Below are 14,005 nucleotides of genomic sequence, written 5' to 3' on the forward strand. Positions count from 1 at the left end.
CCAGGAGCTGCAGGCGAAGGGCTGGGCTGGGCCGGGCTGGGAAGAGACTCCCGCCCTTCCTCCTCCCCCCCCCCCCCCCCCCCCCCCCCCGTCCCAGTGATGCTCCTGGGGCCTGGAAGTCCCAGTGTTGCGGGTCTACCAGTGAGTACGCTTGGGGCACAGGTATGTGAGGGTAGAAGGGGGGCATGAAGGAGGATGCAGGGCAGGATGGGAGGGGGCAGGGGTTGCACTGAGGGACATGGGGCGATGCGGGGGATCATGGGGCTAAGGGGAGTGGGCTGGAGCAGAGTGAAGATGTGAGGGGAGATACAATTTTACTTTGCAGAAGCTGCACTTTCTTTACTCTCCACTTCTTTGCCTCCATCCCCAACTATCTATTTGGCTGCGTTCTCACCCTATCACCTTTTCTGCATTACTCCCTCTTGTACCCCCAGCCCATACCCTCATGCAGCCAAACTCTCTTCCAGATCCTGCCCTTCTCGTCCAGTTTTTCACCTCACCTCCCACCCAGATTCTGCATTCCTATCTCACTTGATGGCAGTCCTGTCCTATATATTGAATCCCTCATTTTTGTTCCCACCCCAGAGCATAAGGGGGTCCACAAAATCCACTAGCTCTGGAACCCCAGAAAAGTAAATCTGGCCTATGGGAAGCCTTGAACCTCAGTCCTCTCTGTCCCTTCCCCTCACCCCTTGGGGCTGGAGTGCCAGAGGAGTGAGGTGTCTCAGTTGGGAGATTTAGAGGTTTTTTTGCTTCTCACTTGTCTGGTCCCCAACTGACTTTTCTGTGGGTCAGTAGCCCCCAACCCAAGAAGGGTTCCCCACCCCTGCCATAAATAAAGAAAACATTGAAACCTTTTGTAATGTACATAATATTTTACTTTATTGAAAATGAAATTTGATAAACTAATGAGAGTTAAAATGCTTAGTCTGTTTAATAATTTAAAGTAAACCATTCTCCCCAGCTCCAACACTAGCAAAATGGTTGGGGTATAATTATGTAATTAACAGTGAGTTTCCATTAGCAACTGGTAGGCCACGGAAAGGTTTGCATTGACTAAAGTGGCCCACTGGGTGCGCAGTGGAGAGACCCTCCTTCCCCCCCCCCCCCCCCATGCACCCGGGAGAGCGGCATGGCCCAGGGCAGGAGAGTTAAATCTTGGCACATCACTTGGGAAAGGTTGCTGACCCCTGAATTAAAGTGTCCATGCTAAGTGAGGCTAATAGAGTGGACTAAAAATGCCTGATACTTATCTTGTAATATCGGGCATTTATAGCCCACTCTATTAGCCTCATTTAGCACAGACACGCTAATCGACACTCTAATTAATTGATTTCCCCCCACACACGCACTTTTCTTTCCCTCCCCAATCCCTCTTTTTCTGCTATTTATTTGCAACTCTGGACCCCTTGCTCCATTCATCTGAAGAAGTGGGTTGTGCCCATGTAAGTTCTTGATACCATCTATGTTTTTTGTTAGTCTGTAAGGTGCTGCAGGACTACTTTCAGTTTAAGATTTTTCAGTTGCAAACTAACACAGCTACCCCTCTGAAACCCACAGGGAGGTGATGCAGCAGCTGGAACCAAATGCTCATTACCTGTTGAGCTTTCTGATTGGCCAGGCTTGGGGACAGACAGGAGCTGGGAGCCAATCAAAAACAAAAATAGCAACAAGCTACAATCTACTTTAACCTGATAAGCCAAAAAGTAGGTCACTTTTGGAAATGCCTTGCTAAGCATGCTCCAAGGGCTGATGAGTTACCTCCCTCTTTCCCCTTTGCCCACATCCAGACTGGCTGAAGTTTGTGGACAGCTGTTGCACTCTTCTGACCACTACCATAAAGGAGCAGCAACAGAAGATTTGTTGCATATACATAGCTGTGTATTTCAAAAGTTATGACCCTCAGTATTTAGTAGAGTATTGATTTTTCTAAATGTGGTGTACAGTTTATTTTAGAATAATCAGTTTAGAAATTTTAGAAAAAGAACCTCACATAAGATTTTAGGAATTATTTATTTTTTTACTACAGTTGTACTTTTCCACTAACAGATTTAATAGTATACCTTACTCTTGTATCAGAAAAAAACACATTACCTTTTTCCAGAAGAACACTCTCTCAGAGAAGAGAAAGCGAGTCATTACTCTCTTACTAGTTTTTGATTAGAAAAACTAAAGACTATTTTGGAAATAATGTCAGATGTCAACCTACTGAAAGATTATGTCCTTTCTGTTTGTGATCCAGGCGACTAATACAATACTTTTCATTATTTTCTGCAGATCTGAAGAGGGAAGCCAGTATCTGTCACATGCTGAAGCATCCCCATATTGTTGAATTGTTGGAGACCTACAGTTCAGATGGAATGCTTTATATGGTGTTCGAATTGTAAGTTTCCTTCTTGGTTTTTATCACTGTGTTATTTAAGTAATGACTAGAATTGGGCAATATTTTTCAGTTGAATACTTTCTTTCTCAAAATTGCAAGTTTCTGGGCAGCCAGAATTATTTATGAATTCATGTAGAATTTAGTAAATATTTTTGGCTAATAAAATTGAATTTGAAGTCAAAATATTTTTTCAACATTTTCAAAACTTTTCATTTTGAAACCTTTTTAGGAATGTGTCTGGATTTATTTCAAAAATATAGGATAAACAACTTGAAATTAAACAAATCAAAGAAAAAATCGTTTACATGAAATTAAACCATTTTTAAATGTCTGGTTTAGCCTGGAAACTGACAAATTAATTACTTGGTCAGCTCTAGTAACAAAATATGTTAAGCATAGCAGATGCAATTTAAATCATGTCAATATTTAATATTTGTTGTAGATTTAAAATGAGATTTCCCAATTATTTGTGAAGTACAAAGTGCATCAGTTTTTAGAGTGACACTTTCTTTTAAAAGCACCATGTTTTAGGTATAAAAGTTAAGTTAGTTTACAATGCTTCCTTGAGAGACATGCAACAAAATTATTCTGTTGTATGATCATCCAAAAATGATCCTAATTCTCTTTACAACAGGCTGTTTCTAAATTATTTTTTAAATTGTACCAGAAAAAAAGCAATTGGCTAACATTTTTGAAACCTAGATATCTAAGGTTTATTTCTTCAATACATTTATAGCCCCTGCTTGTAAATGGCCTAATTTTTAAAGACACTGAGTACCTGTAGCTCCCATTAACTTCATTGGTAGATGAGCTTTCCCAGCACTTCTGAAAATTAGGCCACATGTTTAGATGTTGGAATACAAATTTAAGAGTTTAACTTTAGGCTCCTCAGTTTAAAAATATTGGCCATTTCTTATCAAAATAATAGCTGTAGACTGTATCAATACCATCAGCAAACTTTCACATTAAACATTTTTTAACAAAAGGTTTTGAATTAGTCATGCTCAAATATTTTCAGGAGTTTACATCTATCAATAGATTTGAGAGCAAATGTGGCTTTACATTTTTTTGTATTCTCAGTATAGAGAGAAATGGGCAGAGAAGACTGGTTTTAGCTTCCAACTTGCAAGTGACCACAGAAAACAAGACACATACAGGCAGTCCCCGAGTTACGCCGACTTATGTCGGATCCGCAGTTACGAACGGGGTTTGCTCCGCGTCTCCCTGGTCTGCTGGAGACCAGCAGTCCAGGGAGACGGGGAGCAAAGCCTCTGAGGACGCCAGCAGCGGGACAGCCGCGGCGCGTCTGGGCTGTTCGCTGCCCGCGTGCTCCGCGGCTTTGCTCCCCATCTCCCTGGTCTGGTGGTCTCCAGCAGACCAGGGAGACACGGAGCAAACCCCGTTCGTAACTGCGGATCCGACATAAGTCGGATCCACATAACTCGGAGATTGCCTGTATGTGTCTTGTTTTCTGTGGTCAGTTGCAAGTTGGAAGCTTGGTCTCCAGTTGGTCTCCACTTGCAAGTTGGTCTCCAGCAGACTAGGGAGACGTGGAGCAAAGCCGCGGAGCACGCGGACAGCCCAGACGCGCCGCGGCTGTCCCGCTGCCGGCGTCCTCAGAGGCTTTGCTCCCCGTCTCCCTGGTCTGCTGGTCACCAGCAGACCAGGGAGACGCGGAGCAAAGCCGCGGAGGACCCGGGCGGCGGCACCGCGGTGCGTCTCGGTCCGCCGCCCACATCTCCCTGGTCTGCTGGTGGGGGAGGGGCGGGCGCAGCTAGTACCCCCCCCCCCCCCCCCCCCCCCCAGCAGACCAGGCTTTTCTCCGGACGCCTGTGGTAGAGCAGCTGGGGCACTGCCAGTTCGTCCCGCAGCGCCGCTCTGGGTGCTACTGGACCAACCCGGCAGCACCCCAGCTGCTCTGCCCCAGGTGTCCCCAAGTCAGCCTCTGCTGAAACTGACCAGCGCTGACTACAGGAAGCCCGAGGCAGAGTTGCTCTGCCCTGGGCTTCCTGGAATCAGCCGCTGATCAGTTTCAGCAGCAGCTGACTTGCGGACGCCTGGGGTTCTTAAGTTGAATCTGTATGTAAGTCGGAACTGGCATCCAGATTCAGCCTGTTGAAACTGATCAGAGGCTGATTCCAGGAAGCCCGGGACAGAGCAACTCTGCCTCTGGCTTCCTGTAGTCAGCTGCTGGTCACTTTCAGCAGCGGCTGAATCTGGACGCCAGTTCTGACTTACATACAGATTCAACTTAAGAACAAACCTACAGTCCCTATCTTGTACGTAACCCGGGGACTGCCTGTAATTAGAGTCTGATATTATCATCACACAAAATTCACCGTTTACTAAAATAATAGTGGTTTTTCATCACACATTACTCTACTAATTTAAAGTGGGAAAGTCCAAGATGGAATGAAGATGACAAAAAGTACATTTTGTTCGTTAATGTGTGTCTATCTCCACCTACTGGTTAGAAGAGATTTTACTCAAGGGTCTGGAGAGATAGGAGCTTCAGTTTTCAAATATACATTTTGTTCAGTACAAATGTTATATGGGGCTCTTTGCCATATTTTTATTTTATATCTATCTTTCTTTAAATCCCACATTATAGGGATGGCAATATTATTCAGTTTTGGGTATGATATTCCTAGTAGGGTGCATCTAGGAACACGTGTCACCCCTATTAGGAATCTGTTTATTGGGTATGGTTTGCATTTTCTGTAAGGAGGGAAGGGATGACAAAAGGGGAGATAAATATATGTAAACACCCTTTTAACTGTAGATTTGAGGTATTTTTGTAACTCTAATGCTATGAATTATCAAATCAATCATGAACATTTTTGTTTTTATATTACTAGTTTTTAAAAAGAAGTTAAAGTTTATTGAGGCAGTTTGGATACTCCTGTTAAATTATAGTGTTTCACCTCATGAAAATGGTTTTTTTTTGTTTGAAAATAATCATTTTACCTATCATTGTTTTAAGGGAGAGTGTAGTAATACAGTTTTTCAGCAGTTTACAATTTCTTGCTCAACAATAACTGTTAAAAATGGCTGATTCTCCCCCCCCCCACACACACACCCGCCATTTGTGTTATGACTAGTTTTCATGAGTTAAGTCTGATAGCTAATTTGGAGTGGGGGACTCAGTTACAAATGATTGAAAAATCACCTCCTGAAGAATGCAAAATGAAGCTTCTTCTGCACATTTATCAAAGCCTATAGAATTTTTGTCCTCTGTTCCAAATGGTAATGTTCCTTCCTAGCCTGACAAGAACAGGAGAGTTTTCAGGCTTTGGGAATAATATTCAAGGAGGGGAAAACACACACAAAGTAAAATAATGCTGTTCCTTGCTCTCCATCTTCTCTAAATCCTTCTAAATTCACTCCTTCTCCCTGTACTTCATACCTTGAACAATGGGGATTTCATTTTCTGTTTTACCACTCCCCTGCACACCCAGGCCATGCATATACATACACTATTGCCATCTGGTGCTTTTCTTTGTCTCCCTGCTTTCTATCAATCTGTGTTTATGGTTTAGGTCCCTACTGGCCTACCCTGCTTAAGTAGAGCAAGCCACATATTTTTTCAATATGGTAAGCTGTGTTGGCACTCTCACCAGTATTCACAAATGCACTTTGCATATATGCTAATAGAATCATCTCCACTTATAATAGGGTTATCTCTGAAGTTGAGAATCAGGAAGTAGGAGGACAGTAAAGATGTGGCCTAAGAAATCATTGCCTCAGATTTGAGGGTTTTTTAAAGCCATGTCTGTTTACTTATGATATGTTGACTGCCAAGTATTTTTTTTTTCTTTCTAAGCAATAAATTACATGTAGTACTGATGGTACTTTATTCTGCAAGTCCCAGAGCACAGGGCCAAGGGTTTTAATTACAGTACTGTAAAATGATTATGTATACCTTAGGGACACTCACTGTAGTAATTAAAAGGATTTTTTAAAAATTGGAAATGTAAACAGGAATTTACATCTATTTTACCATTCTGGTAGCTGAGAATTATGGTACAAATACTCTGAATTGGCTTTTAAATAACATAATCTTACTGATATTTAATATTAGTATACAAAAATCTTCACTGTGAAATAGTTTTGTTACACACACAACATAGCTGACACAATTCCAAACTGGAAGTAGTGAAAAGAAAAATCACGTATAAATACATACCCTGTCTTTCATCCACAGACATTCCTCAGTCACACTAAAGCTACTGTACATTGCATGTACTGGAACTGAAACTCCGCCCTTCCCTCTAGCTTCCCTTTTCCATATACTTTTTATTAAATTACCCGATCCTAACACTATTTGTTGTGAATAATCAGTGATGTGTTGTGCTGGGTAGGAATAGTTTGATAAAGGCGGGTAATGGAAAGATGATGTTCATAGCAAGCTAAGATTGTGGTGTGTGGTATGCAATATTTAGTAGTTGTGGCAATAAGATGTGTACCACTGGGTAGAGCAGAGAAGAGAGTTTACATTTGGTGGCTTAACTTTTTCTTGGTGTTTATATCATCTATATTATGTCTGTAACAGATCTAACAGCTTCACAGTGATGTATGTTTATTGAAATTGCTTACATTTTAATTTTTTTATTTTTAAAAATTCTTAAGTGGCTGCTTGACACTGAGCAAAGTGGGAGATGGCTCACCTGTGGGGTGGATGTAAATGCAGCAGCTGATGAGGACCTCATGCACTGTTAGTTGCTGCACATGAACATTTTGTGTTCAAAGCCATACATAAAGCTTTCTCTGTTACACACAAAATGTACCATCTGCTGCTCCTAAACTGCACCTGAATTTTTACACAGTAACAGCAGCAAATATATAAAATTGTACATAACATTGAATTATCAGCAGACAGTTTACACAGCATCATGTATGCAGCAGAATGTGCAGTTTCTGTTCACTATGATAGGTTCATACTCTTTCAGCTACTAGAGTGACTACTGAAAATTACCCTAAACCAGTCATGTCAAACATGCAGCCTGTGGGCCACATGTGGCCCAATCTAATTTTTTTGTGGCCCACGACTACATCTTTATAAGTTATCTAAGTGCGGCCTACCCAGTTACATTGTTTATAACAGGGGTGGCCAACCTGTAGCTTCTGGATTACAGAAATGCAACTCCTGCTGGTTCTGAGCTGTGCATCCGGACTGCTCAAGGCCAGCCGCTCTGTGCACATGCCCCAGAGCCTGGAGGGAGAAGCGCGTGGTGGTGGCTCGGTCGATGCTGAGGGTGCCTGGCTTGAGGGGAGGGGGATTGCGTTGGGGGCGGGGCTGGGAGAGCCTGGCTCTGGAAGAGGGGTGAGGCATTGGGTGCCTGGCTCTGGGGGAGTGGAGGGGGATTGGGTTAGAACAGAGGGGCTGAGGGCACCTGACTCTGAGGGAGCAGAGGGGGACTGAAGAGATCTGATAATCCGTAACTAATTATAGGCTTATATAAGGTATACCATTACAGTCATACATTATTAAGCAGCATTGCAGGCATTGTTCTGTTTGTTTGCCTCAGCGAAATACAAATAAAAAGAGACCCACTTGCTACAAAGCCTACAATATTGGCCTCCTGTGCTTCTGCAGATTCTCTGGTTTGACACCACTCAAGTTCTGAGGATGAGAGAAGTATAACCTATAATCTTAGACTTGATACTAAAGATGTGAAAAGTTAACCGGTTAACCAGTAAGCATCACCCTTAGGGTTCCAGTTCACCAATGGGGCCAGGAGCAGCTCCCCACCCAGTATGGGAGCGAAGGGGTTGGGGTTTGGAAAAAGGGGTATGGACCTGAGGGAAAGTAGGTTCTGGGACGTATATCAGGCCCACATGATCTTTTTCTCTGTGTGAGCTCAGATCTGGGTGGCTCTGGCCACTCTCCAGGAGTCTTAGTCTCTCTTCCTTTTTTACTCAAATGAGCTGGAACGGGGGGGCTATCCCACTGGGTTTCTGAGGCCCTCTTGCTGCCCCCTCAATGTGTGCCAGGATCTGGGGGGTACAGTGCTTATTTACAGGGGTTGAACCTTTCATATCCCAGTAACTTGAACAGAGTTCTGGGACTCTTTGCCTTTTGTAAGGCTCTGAGACTCCCAATTTGCCTCCTCAATGAGAGCCAGGCTCTGGAGAAGTCTTATTCCTTTGGTGGAGAGCTGATTGGGCCTATTTCATGTATGTGAGCGCTGTAAGGCACTAAGAGTATGACACTCACCAAGATTAATGAAATGGTTCATGGTGTTTCAGAGATGGTTTTATTGTATTCACCTGGAAGTGTTCTCCTTCAGTTGATATCATACAGATATGAATGGGACACTGATTCTTTCAAAGCCTCTTAGGGTGCAGATGGATATATAGGGAGCTCTTTCCCTCCATCATCCCCCTCTCCTTGCTGTTCAAAGGAAAAGGATTCTAAGTGCTCTAAAATCTACATGCTTGCATTGATTTTCTTGAAATGTGTTATGCCTTGTGGCTTTTACAAAAATTTAGAATAATTTGAGTCACCACAGCTCTAGCGTTTCAAATGTAAAAAAAAAAACCTAGGTGTGGTTTGGGAGGTGGGAATGTTTTGGCGGAGAGAGAGAGAGATAGAGATCAAGTTATTGCTGTGATATAGATCAATTGTTACCCATCGGGCACGGGACCCACTAAATATTTAGGGAACCCAAATACTGAATGCTTTTTAAGAACATGATAAATTATTTGTTTGCAGCCTGGAAGGATTACAATGCACAGACACCAGATGTTGGTTCTATACATTTGTTGAACATAAAACAGGGGTGCCCAATCTCTGGCCCATGAAAAAATTTCATAAGGCTTGCGCCCGGCTTCAATACAATATACTAATGGCTGATTCATTATCATTTTGTCGTCATATTTACATCCTTTTAGTTTACACAAGTGTGTGTACATAGACAGTCCTGTACATAGAAACAAGCTATGTAGATAACATCCAAAACAAGCTGAACTTAATAATATGAATCAATACAGGTACTTTTAATTCTTTATAAAATATGTAAAATTTATTTGGCATGCATATTTGTAATTGTTTGGGTTGCCATAGTGTGTAAAAAGTTTGGGCACCACTGCTGTAAAGGTTTGCTACTTTCCCAGACTTAAAGGGTTGGGGTAGTAGTAAGATGTTTTGGTTTGGGGAATTTTTAGTTTACATGACCATTTGGATATATGGGTTGAACCTTTGAAATCTGGGATTCTCTGGTCCAGCAACATCATCTGTCCGAGAAAAACAGAAAATACCAGACATTTTGCATGTCTGGTATTTTCTGGTTTTTTTTTTTTTTTTTTTTTTTTTTTTTTTTGCCGGGCAGAAGACGCAATTACCAGACTATCTGGGCGAAAACCGAACACCTGGCAACCCTAGCCCTGCAAGCTGGATCCCAGTGGCAGTGGGGCGGGAGCAGAGCCAACTGTAGGGAGGCACAGTGTCCTGGGAAGCCAGTGGCAGGGGACCACCCCATATGTGGCAAATTCCCTCCTTCAGGACAGGTCAGATGCCAGACAAGGGAGGTCCAACATGTAGTTACTAAATGTGTTTTGTTTAATTATAAATTATCATACGCCTAAATCACTTTTGATATGAGCATTATACAAATGGAACATATTTCTGAAAAAAAAATTACCATAGTTGGACTTGACAGCCTATTTGTTTTCTTACAAGAACTTTTTTCATATCTTTTTACCCACAGTATGGATGGAGCAGATCTGTGTTTTGAAATTGTAAAGAGAGCAGATGCTGGTTTTGTATACAGTGAAGCTGTAGCCAGGTATGTACTCTATTTTTTAACTAATCCTTTAGTGTAAAGAGGAAAGGGTGGAATTTCACTTGTACTGATTTATGGTTCAGAATAGAAATACTCTAAAACTGTTTACACAGTCTTGTAGGGAGATCTACTATATAGCATTTTAAAGGAAACTATATATAAAAGTGGTTTCCTATACTTGAGTTGTTCTGCTCTGTGCTTGGTGTGATTGTTGGATAAAGTGCTATTTCAAAGTCAATGTTTAAGTTTTCATCTTTGCCTTTTTATGGCTGTCACAGTGGGTGGGATTTGATGGCTAATTGCCTGGTGAGACTAAACATTTCATTTTCCTGCTGGCACTGCCTCAGCAGTGTTTAGTGGTGTCAAGCTTATCCCTGTAAATGTTTTACTAACCCATTACATGTTTTAGCTTTTACTTCATGGTAGGCTACAATGAAAATGAATACAAAGTTATCAGTGGACAAAGAAATTCTATATTGCTAGCATTTAATTGAATGTTCTTTTTTAAAAAAAATCTGCTTCTCTATTGCACTCCTTTTAAATACCTGTAGAACTCTCACCCGCACACGCCTCTGTGCATGGATAGAAAAATCCATACATGGATGGAAAAGATTAGAGGGATATTGCCCCTGACTACTCCTGCAGTCCCTGCCTCAGCCTAATGTTTTTGGCTTCTTCATTGAATTAACCTGCTCCAGCTACCGCATCAGGATTCCTCTTTTGCAAACCATAACAATTCCATGCATGGAGAAGGGATTGAGTAGGATTCAGTTGGGGATGGAGGAGGGAATGGTAAAGATATGTAGCTGTGGGGGAGCAAGGAAGAAGCAAGGATTAGGGTTAGCAATAAAGAGGAAAGGTAACCTGGGGATGGCCAAAGAGCAATGAATGCCTTTCACTGCCGGAGCAGTGAACACTTTATTGCCTTTTCTACTCATTAGCCCTGCTCTGGTACTCAGCACCAAGAATCCCCTCTAGCAAATAGTAGTAGATTTGTCAGGTAAAGAAAAGTGTTTGTCCCCTGTCTACTTCATTACTTAAGTGTTATCCTGTCACCATCAGCTTCTTGTAGCCCATGCTGAGTATAACTTTCTTGGCTTCAGCAATCATTGATCCCTGTTCCTTTATTTTGCACCAAGAACCCCATAGCAGAGAAACTTTCTTCATCTGCTTCCCTGATATGTGAAAAAAGTATGTCAGCTATTGCCATATTTTTTTTTTTAACTTCATACCTCCCTTCGGTCCTACAGTGCTGGTATATTTTTCTACATCAGTTAATCCTGTAAATTAGAAATATTTAAGTGTTGAAATTAAACTTTCCAGACCCAAAAAGATTAGACTTGTAGGGGGATAGAAAGAATTCTAAAATAAATTCTAAGCACATTAGAACTGAATATAGTATGGAAATTAGCTAGCATATTGATGTTTGTCCTCATTTAAATTTATGCGCGTTTGGCAATAATCTGTATGAGGTTTAATGGTAATTTAAAGGATTTAAACTGTGCTTTGTGTAAAATATAATGCAATCTTAACTACAGCACTGCTGGGATCATATCACAAGTACTTAATAGCACCCCACAGTAACATTCTGCAACAGTTTAGGACAAGAAATCTCTCTGTATATAAAAGAAGATTTTCCTGCGGGATGTCATCACATCACTCTGCATCCTGCAGCCCCTCCCCCCTCAGCCACAAGGCCTCCCTCTTTCCACCCTGCTGCTAACTCCATTAGCTCAGAGGGAGAACACTGAGGCAAACAGCTTGCGACCAGGGTGACTGTGAGTAGCTAAACCCAGAGGGTAAATTATGCTCTCCTCTCCTTCCTTGCCCATCTCCTCACGTCACCCCATGCGTGGTGCTGCCAGCTCTACGCCGCCTGAGTCGCCAAACCCCGGCAGCCCACAGGGGCCAGCACTTGGCCCCCTCTGCGAGGCGGATCGCAAGAGTCAAGCGGGGCCTGCAGGAAACCAGCTGGTTCCCAGTGCAGCACTGCCAGCTCCACACCACCTCAGCCACCAAACCGCAGCAGCCTGCAGGGGCCAGCAGTCGGATCCTCCACAGGCAGATCATGAGAGTCACGTGAGGCCCGCAGGCAGCTCATGCCGTCTCAGCCATCGAACCCCGGCAGCCCGCAGGGGCCAGTACTCTGCTTTCTAGCTGCTGGCGAGAGGCAAGTGGCCAGGGGAGATGATCCCCAAGCTGCTGCAAAAACTCAGCCATGTGACTGTACTTCATATGAGTTTCCCTCAGGGTCCTAGCAAGCACTGGGTATTCAGAGCCAGCCCTTCTGGGAGCTACTGCCCTTCTCTGTAAAGATTTCCTAGGGCAAAATGAGCCAGCATGTGCTTTAATTGTTTTGTTTCCTCATTTCCTGAGTTCATGGCACCACAATAGCCACTCTTAAGGTCTTGCTACACTTTGTGCATCAGTTCCATGTACCATAAGTGTATGATAAAGCACTGCCCTCTGGCTTATCCACCCCTTGCTCCAGGCTGCTCCTGTGGTCCTTACATTGCTCCCCTGGGGGGCATCTTAGGACCCCAGCCCCTGCTCCTGCCCCATGCTCTGGCCTTGGCCAACTTCTGCACTGACCGGTTTCTTCCCCCTCACAGCCTGCAGCCCCTCCTCGGGCCATGCTACAATCGCTGCCAGCTGGATCAAGCCCAGAACACACACGCCCTTTCACATGACCAGTCTCTTCCCCCCGCAGCTTACAAACCCTCCTTGCACCATGCTACTATCTCCGTCCTCTCCCCTCCAGCCAAGCCCCTCCACTTGCCACCCACACCTCTGCCAGCTGCAGCCCCTCCGTACCCCACTTCCAGCCCCCTCAGTCACCTCCCTCCAGCCAAGCCCCTCCACGCGCCATACTTGCATTGCTGCTGGAAGCCTTTCCTGCTCACCAGCCTCTGTCCCCACACCCCTATCGGCTGCAGCCCCTCTATACTCCTCCACCAAGAGCATCCTCACTCACATACATGCTCATCACCCTCCAAGAACTCCTTCATTCACCTCCCCCCCGAGCCTTGTTGCGCTCTCATGCACACACACGCCAAGAGTCCCCTCTCACAACACAGTTCTGCCTCCTTGCCCCAATAAAAACTGTTCCCATGCGCCATTTATTTGTTTCATCCCAGGGACAGAGCTTTCATTGTGTTGGCCTGTATATAAATGCTCACAATGGACAATTCGGACACGGCGGCCAGGTCTATGTGGCTCGGTCTCAGTCTAGAAGATGACTGGGTATCAAAATATTCAGTAATGACAGTCCAGAAATCACAAATGTAGTATTTAATGAAGTACTGTTAAATGTAAACAATACATCCATTCATAGCTTTTTTTTCCAATGCATCTTCATTTGTTCACTTTTCTATGTAAGCAGTGCAAGGTTAACAGGCTCTCTGGCTGTGAAAGTGGCTATCTGGGGAGAGGAGGGTTGACAAACATAGTGAGCAGGGGTCCACAGGTAGGGCTGGTGTTGGCCCCCATCCTGTTGTGCCACGGGTAGGAGGGGAGGCCATAATACAGCTGCGGCGGACAAAAGGGGGTTGGTGAGCTTAACAAGCAGGGGGGACGGCCCCCTTGTAAACTTGTCTGAAACAATAGAATTTGGAAGAAAAGGAAGCAATTATTCAGACTTACAATTTATCCAGGCTATTGGTTACATTCCTAAATTCCTTTATTTTGTCTGATCTACACTAAAAAGTGAGATTAGCATAATTATGTTGTTCTGGGTGAAAAATCCATACCCTGCACAGTGTAGTTAAACCATCCCAGGTCCCCGAGTACACAGCTGTAGGTTGATAGGAAAATGCACCACCTCTGATGGAGATGGGTT

At 43.7% G+C, this 14,005-nt stretch overlaps 1 protein-coding gene across 9 annotated transcripts in view; it reads left to right on the forward strand.

Moving 5' to 3' along the window:
- CASK (calcium/calmodulin dependent serine protein kinase) overlaps nt 1-14,005 on the forward strand; it is a 363,612-nt gene that overhangs the window by 124,655 nt on the left and 224,952 nt on the right. For all 9 annotated transcript variants that reach the window (XM_075912872.1, XM_075912888.1, XM_075912881.1 and 6 more), the window contains exons 3-4: nt 2,278-2,383; nt 10,093-10,170. In XM_075912872.1, coding sequence (XP_075768987.1) covers nt 2,278-2,383; nt 10,093-10,170 — 184 coding nt within the window. The remainder of the gene's footprint in view (nt 1-2,277; nt 2,384-10,092; nt 10,171-14,005) is intronic.

The sequence above is a fragment of the Pelodiscus sinensis genome, chromosome 1 (assembly GCF_049634645.1).
Source record: "Pelodiscus sinensis isolate JC-2024 chromosome 1, ASM4963464v1, whole genome shotgun sequence".
Lineage (NCBI taxonomy): Eukaryota > Metazoa > Chordata > Testudines > Trionychidae > Pelodiscus > Pelodiscus sinensis.